This window comes from Asterias amurensis, chromosome 11 (assembly GCF_032118995.1).
Source record: "Asterias amurensis chromosome 11, ASM3211899v1".
Classification (NCBI taxonomy): Eukaryota; Metazoa; Echinodermata; class Asteroidea; order Forcipulatida; family Asteriidae; genus Asterias; species Asterias amurensis.
Window position 1 is genome coordinate 11942406 of NC_092658.1, and position 19772 is coordinate 11962177.

Sequence of the window (19772 nt, forward strand, 5' to 3'; positions counted from 1 at the left end):
AGGGCGTTTACATAACGCAATTGTAATTGTTTTAGAACAGATAAGTTTCATTTTCACACTCTTTGGTGTACATTTTGCTCTTCTGTTGGGGTATCTGTAATGTGACAACACCCATAGTTAAATAGCACCCACGTGTTAATTTTGTATCCTTGTTTTTGCAGTGAATCGAGCATAACAATATTGCATCGTTTACTCTAAAATGAATTCACCAGTTATTACTTGGCGCCATTTCCCAAGTGTTTCTGCTTCTTTACAACCCATTCACGACCACTGAGTACACTAAGAGTTCAACAGCAATAAAACAAACAACTCGTTGCTTTAGAAAGTCACGATCCCAGAAGGAAACACGACGGTCCAAGAAACAGCAAAGCCCGCCAAACCTTGAACCAAAGAGCACTTGCACTTTTCTCACAAAAATGTTAACCCAATGTAATTACGGGCGGGGTGAAGTAATATTTTTAATAAGTCAGAGTGCATGACTTTTAATAGGCAGTTTATATATAGATACTGGGCAATGGAATTACTGGCTTTAATTTCTATCACAGGTGTGTGGCTTTTTCCAGTGGTCTTTGGGGAATTATTTTTTGAGTTTTTCTATTATTTTGTGGATTTTTTTGTTATCTTCTTAAATAGGGATCACGATTCTTTCAGCACTTTATGCATAGGGTCACAACTCGGAAGCAAAGTTGGTTTGCCTCTTCACATACATTATAATGACCCCCATGACCAACCCGTTTACTCTCAAACAAGAGAGACACAAAATGAATGTTAGTGGACCAGCCTGGAGGACTTTTCTATGCTCCCCCTTCGTTTAGACTTACTCGGGGCGGGGCTTACCACTGATCCAAGTGATCGTGCAGCATACACCGATTAGGCTTAGACGCCTCCAAGCTTCCCACACCCCGTTTTTTGTTGTTAACGATTACATGCAAATGCGATATAGAAATAAGATAGTTATTTCAAACAATATTTTCAGTGATTTGAAGGGCGATTAAACAAGTTTGTCTGTAGTATGTGCGCCGATAAACTATTGTTGTCAACAGAGGGCAGCATTTAATGTTGCTGTACACGGCTTGTGTATACACCAACTACCTTCTAAGGCGCATTATAGCTGCTATAGAAACGAGTTGTCGTGTACTCTCAAAATATTATAATCAGTTTTCTTTCATTCTTCGAATCAAATGGCAAACCGTGCGTATCTGAATTACAGTTGACAAGTTCCAGGTAAGCTGACATGGAAGGAAGATAGACCGCCATCATCCAACATTCGGCTTGCAAATTAAAATTTGTTAAAGAAAACTTGTTTCTGTCAAGTCTAGTTGTAGGTTTAGTCTTGGGTAACATTTCTCGTTTTTTTTTTTCTTCTCAATAGAAAACGACCGGAATATCATGCTTTTCATTGGGAAAATAACATTGTTGGTGTTCGTTTCAGGCACACAATTGAAAAAAAAAAAACCTCAAAACCAATGCCTCTTGTCAGAGCCAACACTTCTTCTTTCCAAAATAACAACTTCAAAACAGACAGCTTGCAACATCACACATAGTTGTTACTTAAAAACACCGTTTATATTGACTGCTGAGACATTGTCTTAACTAAAATAATTCCACTTCAATATCAACCTAGGCTCAGGCGCTTTAATACAATGTTTTCCTGTAAGGTACGTGGGACTATAGGTTTGAACTATGAGACCTACTCCTTTTAACTTAGCACGTAGAATGGTTTGCAAGGTGGCGTGGTGCAATATTCTGCCAATCAAATAAGGAACACCAGAGCGAACCACTTCTCTTTTCGATAGAGTAAACTAAACTAACGGCTTTACCCCCCCCCCCCCCCAACCGAAGGACGAAGCATCATGGTCAGGTGTCTTCTTGCTTAAGGAAACAGGGGGTCACGACTGGGACTCGAACCCACACTCTGATGATAAGAACAACCATTATCCGCTAGGACATGACACGCCATTTATTCGGCAAATGTTTTTCTGCAAAAAAAAAATGAAACAATGCTTCTGGGTTGTTTACAGTATTCCTGTAGCTTGTCAAAGATTCTGTTTACTAAAAATGTAAACAATGTTGTGATGTCATGTCGATTGACTCTTACGCTATGTAAGAAGTTTGCAGATATTCAACATAAATTGAATCAAATGTTTAAATTCTTTAAAAGTGAGTTTCTTAGTTACTGGGTCCCTAAATTTTACAAAGAAATCTCACGAACTCTAAATAGTATTTATAATAATTAAAGTTACACATTCACTTTATCGTGATGTCTGATACATTATTGTCACGTTGGTAGAACTCTTGATAATCCATTTAACCCCTCGCTGATGAGCTCTACGTCAACCTTGATGTATGGATAATCTACTTTATGTACATACAGCTTTTGTCATCTTACGATAGTACAGGGCCATCTGTCTTTACGTTTTTACGGGGAAAACCGGGAGAAGCGTTTGGTTGCAGAACGGTAAGGGGTTACAGCGCCCTCAATCTGTAATTACGACCAATCATTATCACAGGGCACCATCAGACAGAGCAGTGACGATAAATTCTTACGGCTATTAAAGATCTATAAGATCAAAAATAACGTCACAATGTCATCACCTAATTAATTACGTCAGTGATACGAAATAAATTCCAACGGTGCATAATAATAGTTTGCCTTGGTCTGTCGTTTTGCTAGAGAGAAGACTGCAGAGTTAAAACTAGGGGTACTTATCAACTTGCCCGACCGAGCGTTCGCAAATCTTACCTGCAAACATTAAATTCTGGTGGAACAAGTTGTGCGCCGCCAACGTTGCCAATGTTCGGGACACACAATGAACATCTGACGGCACACTTCGGGCTCGTGATCCTTGTGGATAAAGACAGGGGCCAAGTCTGTAACCCTTTTTACACTGTATCTCTTATCCCTTTGGAATACTTTATGTACATACAGCTTTTGTCATCTTACGATAGTACAGGGCCATCTGTCTTTACGTTTTTACGGGGAAAACCGGGAGAAGCGTTTGGTTGCAGAACGGTAAGGGGTTACAGCGCCCTCAATCTGTAATTACGACCAATCATTATCACAGGGCACCATCAGACAGAGCAGTGACGATAAATTCTTACGGCTATTAAAGATCTATAAGATCAAAAATAACGTCACAATGTCATCACCTAATTAATTACGTCAGTGATACGAAATAAATTCCAACAGGGTGCATAATAATAGTTTGCCTTGGTCTGTCGTTTTGCTAGAGAGAAGACTGCAGAGTTAAAACTAGGGGTACTTATCACTTGGCCGACCGAGCGTTCGAAATTCTTACTTAAAAACATTAATTTCGGGTGGAACAAGTTGTGCGCCGCCAACGTTACCAATGTTCGGGACACACAATGAACGTGGTGTTAATGCTAGTCTGAACATCTGACGGCACACTTCGGGCTCGTGATCCTTGCGAAAGGGGCCAAGTCTATATCCCTTTTAAACTGTATCGCTTATCTCTTTGGAATACAGCCCCGGGGAGGCCCCGGGAATTTTCCACCCCATGGTTACCCCGGTGCACTTTCCCACCGTGTCCCTTTTCCACTCGGTTCCGACTGCGCGTTTCAAGAATACCCCGCGGTTGTACCGCTAACCCCCACTCCAGAGGAGGGGGTGGCTAGACAGAGGCCAGACCGGGGGTAAAGCGATCACAGTGTGATAAGGCCAGCCGTTATTCCCCTGGGGCAACCCGGGGGAATAGAGTAGTGTGAAAAGGTTAGTAGGTTGGTGCCTAGGTAAGGCCGTACGTTTATAAGATGGAGGAAAATGAGCAGGGCAAAATGAAAATGAAAGTTCAGTGGTAGTATGGACACTGGACATTAAAAGTAATGTCGTTACTATTGGGCCGCCATTATTAACATCGTTAACAATGAGCACCAACCCATTCCACTGGGAACTATTTATTTGATCTATATCCAGTGTCGGCTGTGTATGTATATACGCCCTCTATGTTAGCTTTCAACAAAACATGAGTGTCCTCAATGCTTTCATCATCGTTATCCAACATCCCCCTCCCCCAGGCTTAACAAACGGGTTGCTCAGTATGCCATCTCGTTGTATTGAACATTCAAGAATGTCAACGGGGTGATTTTATTGTCCGAATTTGAGAGTTTTAGACCATACAACAATTAATTAAAGATGGACTATAACAGATTATTGATATAGCCAATATTACTATTTTTGTACAAGAAATGTAAAATAAGGACTGATATTTAAGTAGTATTCAATAAAACCTTTTCCTTCATGCAAAAAAAACACAAATTCGCGCGGCGTACTCCGACCCAGAAAACTCAGTTTCGGCAAAAGCCGGTGACCCACGAACCATTCATACACAGTGTGTGACGTCACACCACGTACCGAAGCTCTGTACACAGTGTGTCAGGTCGATCGTGTGCATGCATTTTACATGTACATTGAATGTAGAATAACATCGGACACTATAGGCTGCATTTTTTTGACACAAAAAACAGCGAAAATGTCCGATGGCAGCGGGTCTTGGAAAAACCACAGTATAGATGAGGAAAAGGCATTTCAGGGAGGCACTTCAGAGGAAAGTGAGGGCTCTAGCGATAAGGGGAGCTCACCGGACGAGAGAGAAGCCGAAGACGTGTTATGAGTACATGTAGTTAACCAGCCCGGTGACGATGATCGTCAGGCCGAAGATGAGCCAAACCCTGATGATCGACGGCTAAAGACAGACTGGTAAGGCCACAAAACGTTTCATGAATTATACTGAATGATGCTTCGTTTGATCAGTTTATTTCTGCTCCCAAAAATAGTTGAAGGCTATCCTTGACTAAATTAAAACATGAACGAACATGATGGACAAGGTTTATTGTTTACCTCCATTCACGTTATAATACATGTATGTGAACAACACATGCACTGACTTAGGCAGTAGAAATGTGAGGGGATGGGTAATTTTTGTCTTGCGTTTTATACTTTGTTGGCAAAATTCATACATTATCAATTTAAACTTATATTGTAGATAACCTATGTTGTTGTTTTTCTCCACCAAGTAACTGCGTGGTGGTTGACACATGTGCATCTACACAAATATCTCATGTACATGTATGTAACTGCTACTTTGGATTATGATTGCCTTCTGGCATGGGTATAGTTTTAAAGCAATTCAGGTACACACATGCAATATTAACACTTCACCATGCAAACCACAAATCTGTTGCTAATAATTTTGTATGAATTCTTTTGTTAATAATTTTGTATGAATTCTTTTGTTTTGTTTTACAGAAAACACTGCAATGATGATTATCAGCAAGTGGTGAGCTTAGGACTATTTTGTCCGTTCAACCGCTGCCACTGACATCATGTTTGATGGCAGCGACACGAAGGACGTTTCCAAACCCTCGTGTACAGTACAGTGGAAGGATTTTCGTATCCACCAACGGATTAGGCAGCTTTGCTTTGGTTTATTTGTCTTCAGTCGTAACAATTTTCCAAGTTATAATGATCCGGAGGGAGTGAGAAATAATTTGATAAGCCATAATAATTTACGTATAAATGTACATGTATATTATTTCATTTTGTTTCTTTCAGATGGGTGGGGGGTTCAAATTGATTAATTTAATTTGAACCACCTACCCTTCTGAAAGACACAAAATGTAAATTACTATGGCTTATAAAATTAGGTGTGTGGTTCAAATTGATTAATTTAGCACTTATGTGCAATAAACTTGTCCCCTGTTGTCAACAATACACTATGATTAACATGGTAACAACATTCAACTTGGTTAGCAGAAATATAAAAACAAAACAAAAAAACAGAAGCCATGTACACCTCCATAATAACGACAACACTAAAACTGTATGTATTTGCAAACGACAATAGTTTATTTTTGAGTTTAAAATATCAAAATTGAAAAAAGGTTGCCTAGTGATAGCGAAATCATCTGAACATTCCGTCATCAAAAAAAGTTAACTATACAACCCTGTCAACGCCCCTCCCCCCAAAAAAGAAAACCTAAGCCATGTTATGTACCTAGTTAGCTGTGGTTCTCTTTGTAAATTGTAAATTAAGTTGTACATTAAAAGAATATAATAAAATCATTGTGTACAGACCATGTCATTCTGTTTTTAAACAAAGTTGATTGTACTACCCTGGTTACCCCCCCCCCAAACAAAAAATATATATATATAAAAAATAAAATAAAAACCCACATCAATGTGTACAAGCTAGGGCCCAATTTCATGGATCTGCTTACTGTAAACAAAGAATCGACACTTGCGGAAGCAGGAAATTCTGCGCTTACGTCAAGCGTGTTTCACAGGTTACCAGCAAATTTTGGCTTTTGCGGGTCATGGGTGCATTCTTGGTTTATACCAGGCATTCTACGCTTACAAAGTAAGCGCAGAAATTTAGCCTTTGGACGTAAGCAGAGAACCGTGATCATAGCGCACATTTTGGTGGTGAACAGATCCATGAAATTGGGCACAGGTCATTCTTTCTTTAAACAAAGTTGATTCTACTACCATGGACCCCCCCCCCCCCTACCCAAAAAAACCACCAAAAAATCAATGTGTACAGGCTAGCTAGGGCCCAGTTTCATGGATCTGCATACTGTAAACAAAGAATCGGCACTTGCGGAAGCAGGGAATTCTGTGCTTACATCAAGCGCGTTTCACAGGTTACCAGCGAATTTTGGCTTTTGCCAGTCATGGGTGCATAGTTGGTTTATACCAGGCATTCTACGCTTACAAAGTAAGCTCAGAAATTTAGCGTTTGGACGTAAGCAGAGAACGGTGATCATAAGTGCAGAATTTGGTGATGAACAGATCCATGAAACTGGACACAGGTCATTCTTTCTTCAAACAAAGTTGAACCCACTACCTTTGAACCCCCACCCCCCCCCCCATCCTTTTCCGGCTGGTGAAGGTTGATGTCAATGACACGGGGGTTACACATCAGCTGCGGATGGGGATGGAGTTGTTTTCATGTCTTGTCACCCTGCTGACAATGAAACAGTGCATTGTGCATGCATTCTTTGCGTATCTGTTTAATGAAAAATAAAAAACAAAACCAAATAATCGTTATGTGGGATTTCTTGAAAATTTACAAGGCAGAAATACAATCTCGGAAGGTTTGACGTAACACCATGTACTGACAATCTCTTTGAGTTGGCGTAGTTTTGAAAAGAACTTTACAGGAGTTAACGCAAAACCAGTACAAAAGGAGTCCACATGCAACAAAACCAAGGGGGCAGGTTTTCTTTATGTCTGATAGAAAACATGACCTCCAACCACCCCCCTCCCCCAGATCTACACCTAGTACAAAACTGTTCAGGTACAGATCGGGGTGGGGGGGGGGGGGGGGTTCTTGCGATTTAACACCCCATCCCCTCCCCCCCCCCCCCCTCCACCGTGAACAGTTTTCAAAGGGGCAGCTGAAAAACTAAAAATGGAGAAATCATCTGATCCTCTGAAAATTTGCATGCATAAGCCTACTACTTACCTAAAGTGCTATTGAGAATCTTAGGTCTCCATTTCTAGTTCTGGCTAGCATGTCTCCGTACTGCATTGTCTTCGTCGTGCATGCTCATTGTAGTGTAGAGCTGCGAGTTATTTCTGTACAAAAAAAAATAAAAACAAAAAATAAATAAATAAATAAATAAAAAAACTAGTGCTGAAAAAGAACTGGCCTTATTTTACAAATGCAAATATAGTAACCACTCCATAATTAACCGTGCCAAGCCAATAAACACAGCTATAGGAAAACTTCAGACTAAACTTCTCTGGAATTGGTAACTTGAATTAGGAGAGAAAAATTCTGAATGACCATGGATGGGCAATTATATGGATGGGAGTTTGAACATATTTTTGAGCTGTGCCTTAAAAAAAAAAGGGAGAAATCCTTAGGCAGCTTTGGCAAAAACAATGTCCAGCAATCCAGTATAGAACAATATAAATACATGTCAGCGAGGCCAATAAACTGTTAACTGTAACAATCAACTTTTTAAATGGATTAATATAGTGTTCACACATGGTTGAGCATGAACATGCCAGAAAGTGTAAACCAGGGCATAAACATGCCTAAAGCACTTGGATGGCTACATGGATTCATCACTCAACAGAGTCACTACACTATGTAGCTATTTTATGGTAGTCGGGTCAGATTCTGAGCATGCACATCGTGTCATTTGACAACAAGATGATTGTTCCTTGCATGAAAAGGGTAGAGATTGTTTACTATTTTTCTTATTACAATTACATGTACATGTATTGGGCCTGAATTAATAATGGAGATAGTTTCTCAGTAGTAGATTTGTAAAAATTATTAACAAGTACTTACCAGGCTTTTCTCCCTCTCTTTTCTGTAATGCCATTTGATTCTTTTGCTGTTCCACGGCCACTTGCGACCAGGGCCACGGCAGAGGGACCCCGCCGACGTCGTAGCATGCACAAGCAGCACTGGCTGGGGCCTGGTTGTAGAAGATCCCCCTGAATTCTCTCAGTGCTTAGAGGTTTAAATTTCGGAATCGATCCAGGCTTCTTACACAAACTTTGAAACTTCTAGTGCATCCACAAACAACCAAATAATCGGCAGTATTTATAGCTGATACATTAGAAACAAAAAGCTTCGTAGCACACACGCACGCCTATAGTGTGGATGAAAACGCATACACAACACATGGAGTAACATGGCGTAATCTTTGTTTACTCTCGTTGCTTCATGGGTATGACATCACCATTTTTTGACCGCGTTCATGACGTCCGCTGGTTTACAAATCCGCTTGGATTTCAGTGTTGGTTTAATAGCCGGGAACCAGTACAGGGCGGGAAATTTCAAAATCGAAGAATCGAGGTCAAATTTTTTCGGTCAAATTGTAGCAAAATTATTTGGAGAAAAACATGACCACAACAATGAATTGATAGCTGAACACAACATAAACAAGTTCTGATAGTGATTTTAATGTAGGAGTACCATTATAGTCCATCTTTAAGTTTGATATTTTACATTGACTTTGCGCAATAAAACAACACTTCAGTAGAACCTGCTACGAGAGCATGTATGTGTGTACTTTGACAATGTTCTTCAAGAATCAGCAGTGTTTGTGCGAGTGTTTCGAGTATCAAAAACAAGGAGACATAATTTCTTCTTCGAAATCAATTCTTCCTTGAAAAATTCTATATAGTATTTATACAACACTCTTGAAAATATAAAATACAAATAAGAATTGGTTATTAAACTATTGTAATTTTAATATTACAAATGATTCGGTAAAAATTTAACATTAAAACAAAATTGGCACTTTGGACAAGTTATACTTGTAAGTTTTCCAGAAATCCCTTTTGCTAATCACACTCGAATAATTCATTTTGAAATTGTTTAAATATTTACAATTAATCAGAAACGGAGGTCAAGTCTTATTATTCAAGTGTATTCTTGAATGCAACCATGTTTAAATCTCTTTAGTTGGAGTGTTTTCTCTGAAAAGAGCCGTAGTGGTGTCGATGTTTCGAACAGATACTCTGCACGTCTTCAGACTTTGTGTTTAAAACCATCTCTCATTCTGCCAAAACGCCTTCACTTAATAACCAACCTGAAACATTGTTTTTGTAGATATTTACAATAAGAGAAGTATTTATCTTGAGGTCTCCGTTTATCAGGACTCAGAATGAGGACTGGACGAGAACACAGGAGAGAACCCGACTAGGCGAAGGTTGTCCTTATGCTCCTTTGCACGCTCACGAAGTTCGGCAATGCTGGTGCTTCGTCTGGTTTCTGGACTCTTATCCATCACAAAGTCACCCAGAACTGCCGACAGTGATGCCCTTGCGGCCATGGGCGGTAAGATGCGGGGAACCACGTGGATGAACGGTAGACCTTTTGAAGAACTTCCTCGGAGACAACTCGTCACTGCGTGACAGTTTGCGGTGACGGGATGCCTGCCAACAACAGACGGCTCATCGCAAGACGAAGTTGATGGATTCGTGGACTGCTTGGCAACGCTTCCTCCGCCGAATATTCGACCGTCTCTCTTCTGCGTCCCTGTGCTCTTTTCTTGTTTTCTCCACTTAGCCCTTCGATTCTGAAACCACACCTGAAAAAGCAAAAGATGTTTGCATTTAGAGCGACGGCACTAAGGACGCGGCTGGAATGCAGCCCCGTAATGCGGCACCTGAGCTCACCGCATTGCGGGGTTTGTTTGCAAATTGGCGCGAAATTAAAAAGGGGGCGGAAAACAGGCGGGAGAAAATGAGAACGAAGACAATCGATCAGTAATCGTCTGTGTAATAGATACATCTTAGAAACAATTGAGATGCCAGTCTTAATGCGCTTAAGTGAATTACACTCAGCTCGTATACATGAAAATGATGTCATTAGTGGGAGAGAAGGGTGGGGGAATAATTACGGACGGTTGAAGCTGGGCTGAGGAACAAGCAGGTGGTATGGGCACAGGACAATCTCAATGCAGTAATAGCATCGATTAAGAAGCATTTATCAACGCTTAGTGCTCGGCGGTGACTTTAATGGTTTGGTATGATATATTCTAAAGACATTCTTTAGTCGCGTTGAGTCTTTTTGGAGAGGTAAAAGTGTTTCTCATACGGTCTGTGTATCCCCCCGCCCACCCCCCCCCCCACTAGCTCGCTGCTAATAAAACGGGATAAGATATACTGTATAGTGTGAAAGTGCTAAAGTTTTTACATCAGGCGTGATTTTGGGCTGCCCCAACAACCAACATCCATACACGGAATCATACACAGAGTATAAGTTTTTAAAATTGTGAAAATTTTGGTGTTTTTTTTAATCCTGGTTCGCACTTAAAGGCAGTGGACACTATTGGTAATTGTCCAAGACTAGCCTTCACACTTGGTGTATCTCAACATATGCATAAATTAACAAACCTGTGAAAATTTGAGCTCAATCGGTCATCGAAGTTGCGAGATAATAATGAAAGAAAAAAACAACATTGTCACACAAAGTTGTGTGCGTTTAGATGATTGATTTCGAGACCTCAAGCTCTAAATCTGAGGTCTCGAAATCAAGTTCGTGGAAATTACTTCTTTCTCGAAAACTATGGCACTTCAGAGGGAGCCTTTTCTCACAGTGTTTTATACCATCAACCTCTCCCCATTACTCGCCACCAAGAAAGGTTTTATGATAATAATTAATTTGAGTAATTACCAATAGTGTCCACTGCCTTTAAGCTTGTTTGGTACTGCATTTTTGTTCAAAATTTTCTCCCGTCCATGGGTTTAGTACTTTAAAAAAAACTTGACTTTTGAAATTGGATAACCGCGTCTTTGAGTTCGTAAAACTTTTCTTGCAGTAAATAATTCCTAAAGTCGATAACACAACTCGGTCTAACTAGATCGCTTTGGACCGGTTGCTAGGATTTTGGCCATCTATGGATCAATTGCACTCTCAAACTAACCATTTAGTCGTAGCTTGTCTTACAATGTAATGTGTTTGTTGTCATACACCGCGTTATTAACTTACACAAGTAGTATCGACCCATTCGATTCAATGGTGTTGACTTTCCCCCGAAAGTCACTTTAATTTTAATGGATTTTTTTATATATTAAAACCCCTGAATTATTTTGTCGTTTTAAGCAACAGTGATACAGGCTTTATGCCAAGTCAACCATTTTATAAGATATGGGACTCTTTCTTGATATCGGGCCAGGGGTGACCTGCTTTCACCGTTAATAATGAAAATTTGTATTTGTGTCTGTTGCATGTATAATGTTTGTACGTTTTAAAAAGAGACGTGACAGTGTACGACAAATGAGAATCCCTGGACGAAACACGAAAAGTGCGGAGCAGAGAACACAAGATGTTAACAGAATCTTGAGACGTTCTGAGTTCTCAAGTCCACTTGGAAGTTTGAACCGATGCTGTACAAGTTCAATCTTTGTGTCTGAAAACTCCTCCCGTTTGAATTTAAGGACGTGAACCGGTCACCAACGAAGATACAACAAAGACAAATCTAGTCTAAAAAAACTTCTTTCAGAAGATGCCTGGAATTGAATACTTATCTCATAATCCGCAAATTCTTCTTTAGAGTTTAGTATTTGGTAATTTCTTAGAGGTCATTTACAATAGTCAATGTTTAAAATTTTCGAAATTGTGGGTGGTTGGGTCAAAACAAATAACTGAAAGGCGAAATTAAGTTTGTATTTAATAATGAAATATTAACAAAACATGTTTAACAATGACAGTTCTGAATGGTCCCTTAAGAAAGTAAGATTCAGAGTTTCGACAATTACTCATCCTTTCTGTCTGTCTAACAGACACGAGTCTAATATTATTATACTTTATATCCACTAAGCACCCTTCCCCTAAAGTAGACTTCTTTACAATACGTTGATTGCATTATTGTGTCCAACAGTATTTTACTGATGGGAAGCAACACTACCGAACCCACCTGCAATGCTCCTTAGTGGGTTATTCATTAACCAGTGTTTATGCCCTCTATCGCTTTACTGTATTTCAAAATAACGGCTTCTATTTTAAGAGGGTCGTAATTTTTTGTTTTTACTGCAATTTATTGCAGCTTAATTTAATTTTGTATGGTTGATTTAAGCTCTCTCGTGCCGTATTGGGCCCCAAGAGTGGACCCTCAAGTGTTGGTTAATTTCGACTGCCAGCTATAAAACAACAAATTGCCTGTGATGTTTATTGAGCAGGACAAGTACCAAGGTTTAGCCGCGCGTGTGCTCAGGGTGAGACTGCCGATAAAGCAGTAGTTGGTGCGTGTTTCAAGGGATGGTTTTTATGGTGGGCACGGGTCTGGAGCGTGGCTAGCCGACGGCCGTGTGTCAAATATAACAACACACAATTTTGTCAAGATGTAAGGTTCATCTGTATGTGTATCCGTTTCCAAGCCGTCTTTCCGGTTAAAAAACACAATAATTTGTGTCTTTATTTTGCTTTTACCATGGTTATTGTTTTTGTCTTGTTGTTGTTGTTCTTTTCTCCCTATTATGTTTGTTCTGAAAAGCTTTCAACGAATAATGACAAAAAATGAATCACTGATAACAAAAGGGACATAAAAAACACTAAAACAAACAAACAAACAAACGAACAAACAAACAAACCAACAAACCAACAAACCAACAAACCAACAAACCAACAAACAAACAAACAAACAAACAAACAAACAAACAAACAAACAAACAAACAAACAAACAAAACAAACAAAACAAACAAAACAAACAAAACTTGGTGTGTAAGTTGTGGTCGGAGTTGTGGTTAGAAGAAACATTCAAATTGATCAGAATCCATGTGGAGTGGTTTTGGAAGAGGTTGGAAAGGAGTGTGTGTAGTCAGTGTGGGGTGGTGTTTACCCCTACTGACAAAAGTGAACCCCAACCCACCACAATTACCCGTGTGGGTTGGGGAGAACGAGTTTTATAGGTATACTTTGCAGTTTACACATGGTGCACCTGGTAATCGGGCGTGCGATCAAGCAGGGGTTATGGGTTGGGGAAAGGGGAGCATGAGTTAAAATAATACATCTGTAGGAGTGGGGCAGGGGACTGGTAAGGAGTATCAATGCACCTGGTGGAAGCTTGGTTGTTCAAGTTGGAAGGGAAAAAGGGTTAAGAGAATGAGTAAGTTTGATCGCTGTATCTGGCTGGGCGGGATGAGGATAGGCCGAGGTTAGACACTTGGAAAATGGTGTGCAAGGATTGGGATGGGCAGAGGGAAACTTATGGGGAACATGACAGACAGGGGTGGGGAAGGATAGAGGGTATAAAGGGGGAAATGACAAGCAGGGCGGGATTGACCCAAAAATGGCTTAAAATGACAAAGAAATGGTTCAAATTGACATAGAGTCTGATATATATATATTTTTTTTAGCCAGTTTCCATGTCAAATTGACCCAGAAATAGGTCATGCTCCACAGGAGGGGCGAGAAAAAGGGAATAGATTTGTACCTGGACCCTGGCTTCCATAAGATCCAGTCTCATTGCAAGTGCCTCCCTCATGAATATATCAGGATAATGGGTCGTCTCAAATGCCCTCTCTAGTTCCTCCAACTGCCATCCACTAAAATTCGTCCTGACACGCATGCGCCTGGGCTTGCGCTTTTCATCGATGACGCTGTGATTTCCTGCACAATTAAACACATTAGTCATTTTGGAGGTTGTGTTAATGTATACATTAGATAAGAGTGTCTTACAGCAGACAAACTAACTTATGGTCATTTAGTTGGTCAAAGACACAGATGATAATCAAAAGATTTGACGGTGCCAAAACTGTAGGCACATGTGTCACATTTTGATTTATTAAACACTTTAAAATTAATGGCAAAGTGGGTTTCAGTTAAGTGACATTCATCATGCCATGACATTTTTGTTCATGTGTGGCATAATGTGCCAACAGTGATGTAGCCTACTGTATAATAATCAACTTATTATGGATCTTCTGGTTTTTGTAAATAGTGTCTTTACATGGAAAAAAGAAATGTATACCCATTTATTTAAATTTGTAATCAATAACCAGACTGTATTTTTTTCTTTGTGACAAACAATTTTTGTGATACACGACAACCAATTGATAATATATCTAAATACAGGTAACACCGAGGACAGAAACATGTGAAGTATTCTTTGTCAAAAACATGATTGTTCATTGATCAGACTTTGAAGGCACTGGGTACATTTTGGTAATTGTCAATCCCAAACCAACATAATTATGCATAAAATAACAAATCTCTGAAAATTTTAGCTCAATTTGTCATCGAATTTGCAAGAGAATAATGAAAGAAAAAACACCCTTGTCGCATTATTTGTGTGCTTTCAGGTGCATAAAAAAGGCTTCAGCTGAAGTCTTTTAGAGTGAGAAATTCCCTCTTTCTAACGAACTGTTACTTCAGAGGGAGCCGTTTCTCAAAAGAGCTCTCCATCAGTGCCCGTTACCAAGTAAATTTTAATGCAAACAATTATTTTGAGTATTTAACAATAGTGCGCCTTTCACACTAACCTATGTTTACAAAGTACCGACCCAGGTACTTCCCTGTCTACCCCACCCTCCCCCTTTTGCTAAATGGAGAACGATGACGTATCAACAAAACCTCTAGTTTTCCTGAAGGTGAATGTACCTGTAAGGGAATCCCGTCATCAGAGACGGCTTTCCCGACCCTGCCAACATTCCTATGGGATGAATATGTTGTCAGATGACACCGCGAAATGTGGGAGTACTTGGTTTAGCTCTATTTCTACACAACCAATTAGCGTATGACTATCATAACAGCCCTGGGGCTCTTTGGGTATCCCACAGCCACTCCACGCCAGACGAGTGTGAACGATTAAGATTTGCTGTGGTAAGTGACGTTACAATTAGGGTATCGTTCAGACTGTCCGTTCTAACTTTGTTTTAAAGGCACTGGACACATTTAGCGAGTGTCAAAGACCAGTATTCCCAATTGGTGTATCCCACCATGCAACAAATGCAAAATCTGTGAAAATTGGTCATCGAAGTTGCAAGAGAAAAAATGATAGTGTGCTTTCAGATGCCTATAAAACGGTTTCAGGGCTTTCTAAAAAACTACGTCATTTAAATCTGAAAGAGAGCAGTTTCTCACAATGTTTTATACTACCAACAGCTCTATATTGCTTGTTTCCAAGTAAGTTTGTATGCTAACAATTATTTCGAGTATTTACCCATAGTGTCCAGTGCCTTTAAAGGCAAAGTATGCCTTTGGTTTTGAAACAGTTCGATTGTTTTAATCCTTTATAATGTAGCTTATTACAATAAAACTAACTTGGTCGCGTTTTTGAGATATCGCCGAAAAATCCGAAGCGAATAATGTCCATGCAGGAAAACTAATTCCTACACATGAACACACAATCTGAGAAACGTTACTGACATTAACGTTACCCAGATTCAAATTAGGGCGGGATAAAAGCTGATATAGTTTCACTTCGGAGTGAAAATTTTCAATAAAACTAACTTGGTCGCGTTTTTGAGATATAGTTTCACTTCGGAGTGAAAATTTTCAAAAAATGCTATGACTACTGAAAAGTATGCCTTTGGTTTTGAAACAGTTCGATTGTTTTAATCCTTTATAATGTAGCTTATTACAATAAAACTAACTTGGTCGCGTTTTTGAGATATCGCCGAAAAATCCGAAGCGAATAATGTCCATGCAGGAAAACTAATTCCTACACATGAACACACAATCTGAGAAACGTTACTGACATTAACGTTACCCAGATTCAAATTAGGGCGGGATAAAAGCTGATATAGTTTCACTTCGGAGTGAAAATTTTCAATAAAACTAACTTGGTCGCGTTTTTGAGATATCGCCGAAAAATCCGAAGCGAATAATGTCCATGCAGGAAAACTAATTCCTACACATGAACACACAATCTGAGAAACGTTACTGACATTAACGTTACCCAGATTCAAATTAGGGCGGGATAAAAGCTGATATAGTTTCACTTCGGAGTGAAAATTTTCAAAAAATGCTATGACTACTGAAAGCTAGTGTAGGCTTTTAAGCAAACTTTTACGAGCTCATTGAGGGTTTTTTCCGGCACGTTGTCAAATCTTCTTTGGAAATGTTAAAAAAGCATCAATGATGGAACCAGTGAAATGAAACAATAATACGACTCAATTGTTTGTTGTCTAATTGATGATTGTTTTTGTCTAATTGATGATTGTTTTGTTTAAACAATCACAAAATGTGTATTTTCAAGGAATGAATTATTGGTCATTCAGTTTATAAACATTGTGGAAAACAAGTCTCCGAGGTTTTATTTTGTAAAAAGTAATAATAATAGTAAAAAGAAGGGTTTTAGATTGTTGTGTCCATGATGACATTTCAGCTCGAGAACTAACTTTGGAGATTTAATGAACTTTACAAAGTAGGAATTGAGGTTTATTTTTCGAATATTATTAGATTAATATCATTTTAATAACATTGGTTGGTCTATGTCGAACTCATTTCAAAGCAAACCATTTTTTATTTTAACAAAGGCCTATTACAATACAACGATAAAATGACTTGAGAAAAACTAAAGCTGACTTTCAAATCAAAATTATTTAATTAATTACATTAGTACAATAGTGAAGTCTTACCAGTTCGAGTGTCACACACGTGTCTCGTAGTTTTGTCTAGATGTTGTTTACTATCGCCGAGTCCGAGTATACTCTCAATGCTAAACCCCAGGCTCTTCGAACCCTGCTGCTGCATGGTGACTGAGTGGAACATTTCAGCGAAATTTCACGTAAAAATGTGGCTATCAGTCGGAACAAAATTCTCAGCTCACAGAGTTTCTTTTTTAAAAGATGCGCAAGTTCGTATCCCAAGAGACGTTATGATGAGCCGTTTGTCTTAACACCCGGAAAACAAGGTCATTAAGATCTGGTAGAATGTTTTGACTGATTTATGATATGGTTATATTCCGTAATGAGGGTGCCAGAAGGAGTGTGTCATTGACCAATCAGAGCTGGGTAAGTGTTGTAGGGCTGAGTTACGTTGTCCAATAAAATGCGAGTATGTAGATGACACCAAGGAGACACCTTTTAGACGTGTTGTGTTTAAAACCAGTGGTTACGGAATTTGGCATTAATAGTAGCACGGCTTGGCATTTGTTTTTTAACCTATGTTCAGTTTCAATTTCGTACGACGTAGTCATAACATCAAATAGTGCAGCAGAGATGGTTCATGTAGCTAGGTTATTCTACTTTTTGCAGACCCATTATCTACCTCGAGGGTGTCTGATAATGGGTGGTAATAAACGAGTGAAATTAGGGTAAACAAACACCCAAACGTTTAACCTAAACTTATCATAAAATGTGGGTTAAGTGGCTGGGGCAGAGGGCTAATTTTGAAGGGGGCCTCAGGAAGCGACTACGAGCCCATATCACCTGCGATCCAGTACCGATGTTGCTAGGGATGTCCCTATACAACAGTCAACCCCAACGCCATTTGCTGAACCCGATGGCGAAAAGATAACATTGTGACGACTGAATCGGGAAAAGTGATTTTGTTTTCTTCTTCTTTTAGCTCTGTGCTGTGCCCTGGTGAGCTTCAACGACAGAGGCTCCGGCCATGTGAGCGCTCTGAGTACCCGGCACGTGCTGTGGGTGACAGGAGCTGGAGAAAAGATAAAAATCTCCCGTTCGCGTGGCGGCCTCTCGTCGCCACTTCATCATACACTGGGGTGTCTGCACCACAGCTCACCCCATATATTCAACCGGTCTCTTCAACCACTTCAAAATGGTCAGAAGGCCCGTGACACTTTCAAATTAGCCCTAGTTTACGGCCACTATTTACAAAACATGGTCTATATGGGGCAATACTTCAAATTGACATGCCCTTAAAAATATAAACGCTCACAAACTGTCCATTGTCCTCATGCATTCAGTGCCAGGTCATACTAGAATACATATTTGGGCGCTGACGATGTACTCTAGTTTTGCAAGTCTTAATGAACAGACTTTTGCTTCTAATTAAAAACTTGTAAGTTTTATAGGTGTATAAATAAATCTGTGTAGTACGAGACTAAGTCACAAGTAGAATTACTCCGTTATGCTGTTGAACCAATTTGTTCACACAGAATGCCAGTGCTATACACTCGAGTGTAAATTACACAAATTACAATGTGAAAATTATTAATGGAATACGGTTGTTTTAAAGATGTTGCTCTTTAAATCGCAATATGCATTGGAACTCAAGGCTATTAAAATTATCTAAAAAAACTTTCATTGGTTTTCAACTTTTTGTACACATACCCACGGATCTCAGTCAAGGTCAAGGCACTTTTGAGGGTTCCCTGGTACAGAAAGCTATTCATAATAACACGAGAATGTCTTCATCTGTTCTCTTACCACTCTACATTAATATTAAACCCTTGTCAAAGCTGCAAATTTTGAGGTAACATCTTTTGAGGACTTATTTGTTCATAAACGAAACAAAATCAAAGATCTTTTGTTTTTGAATTATGACCACTTGCACTTTGACCTTGTTAAGGATGTTTGGAGTCGAATCATGTACAAATGGCTCATGGATTTAATGGTTTCTACCGAATGATATAATTTCATTATGACCTATGATTATATCATGGTGCAGCCATGCACTGTGATTATCCATCTAACCAATGTAACCAAACCGAGGCTAGAAGGGAAATAGTCTGGTTCCTTCTTGTATACAATGAATACTTGTATTTATTCATGTTATTGTATTTGAGGAACACAACCAAAACATGTGTGGCAGAATGGATAAAGTAGGGCCTACTAAAACAATTATGTTTTAATACTTTTACCCCTGGACTAAAACAAAATTCTTCAATACTTTTACTCTGGACGAGTAAACAAAGGAACAACGGAGGTGCCAATTGCTTTGAATCTGCATGTCTTTAAAAAAAAAATGCTCATTGCTTTGAACCTGTTAATATTGTTGGATATGTATTTACCTAGCAGCTTTTTTATGTATTTCATTTTCAACAAGAAAAATCTTGCAAACTTTTAAAATGCTCCCATGACAAAAAAATACAAGAGGTATCTGGAAATGGGTGATTCTCAAGAGGGAGACAGTCACTTGGGAGCCCCCCCCCCCCCCCCCCCCCCCGCCACCCCAACCTCTCATTTGATTTGTTGGGTGCAGCTGATCAAGTATACTATATGCCTTTACACACATTACAAATTATCCATGGGTACCACTTGATACAACAATGGGCCCCTGTCATCTAAAGAGTGTACTGTTTATAAATACATTACAACCAAAAGAATACCCACAGACAACATACAAACAGTATCTCACCTAGCTCTTTATGAAGA

General features: G+C 39.4%; 2 protein-coding genes across 2 annotated transcripts in view; both read right to left on the reverse strand.

The window, feature by feature from the left end:
• The window catches only part of LOC139944682 (uncharacterized), a 95613-nt gene that overhangs the window by 72785 nt on the left and 3056 nt on the right, over window positions 1-19772 (reverse strand). The window lies entirely within an intron of this gene.
• LOC139944186 (homeobox protein aristaless-like 4) lies at window positions 9637-17184 on the reverse strand. The gene is made up of 3 exons (XM_071941155.1): window positions 17070-17184; window positions 13922-14097; window positions 9637-10074 (listed from the first exon to the last, which is right to left on the reverse strand). Exons 1-3 carry the CDS (start codon window positions 17182-17184, stop codon window positions 9637-9639), a joined length of 729 nt encoding a protein of 242 aa, XP_071797256.1.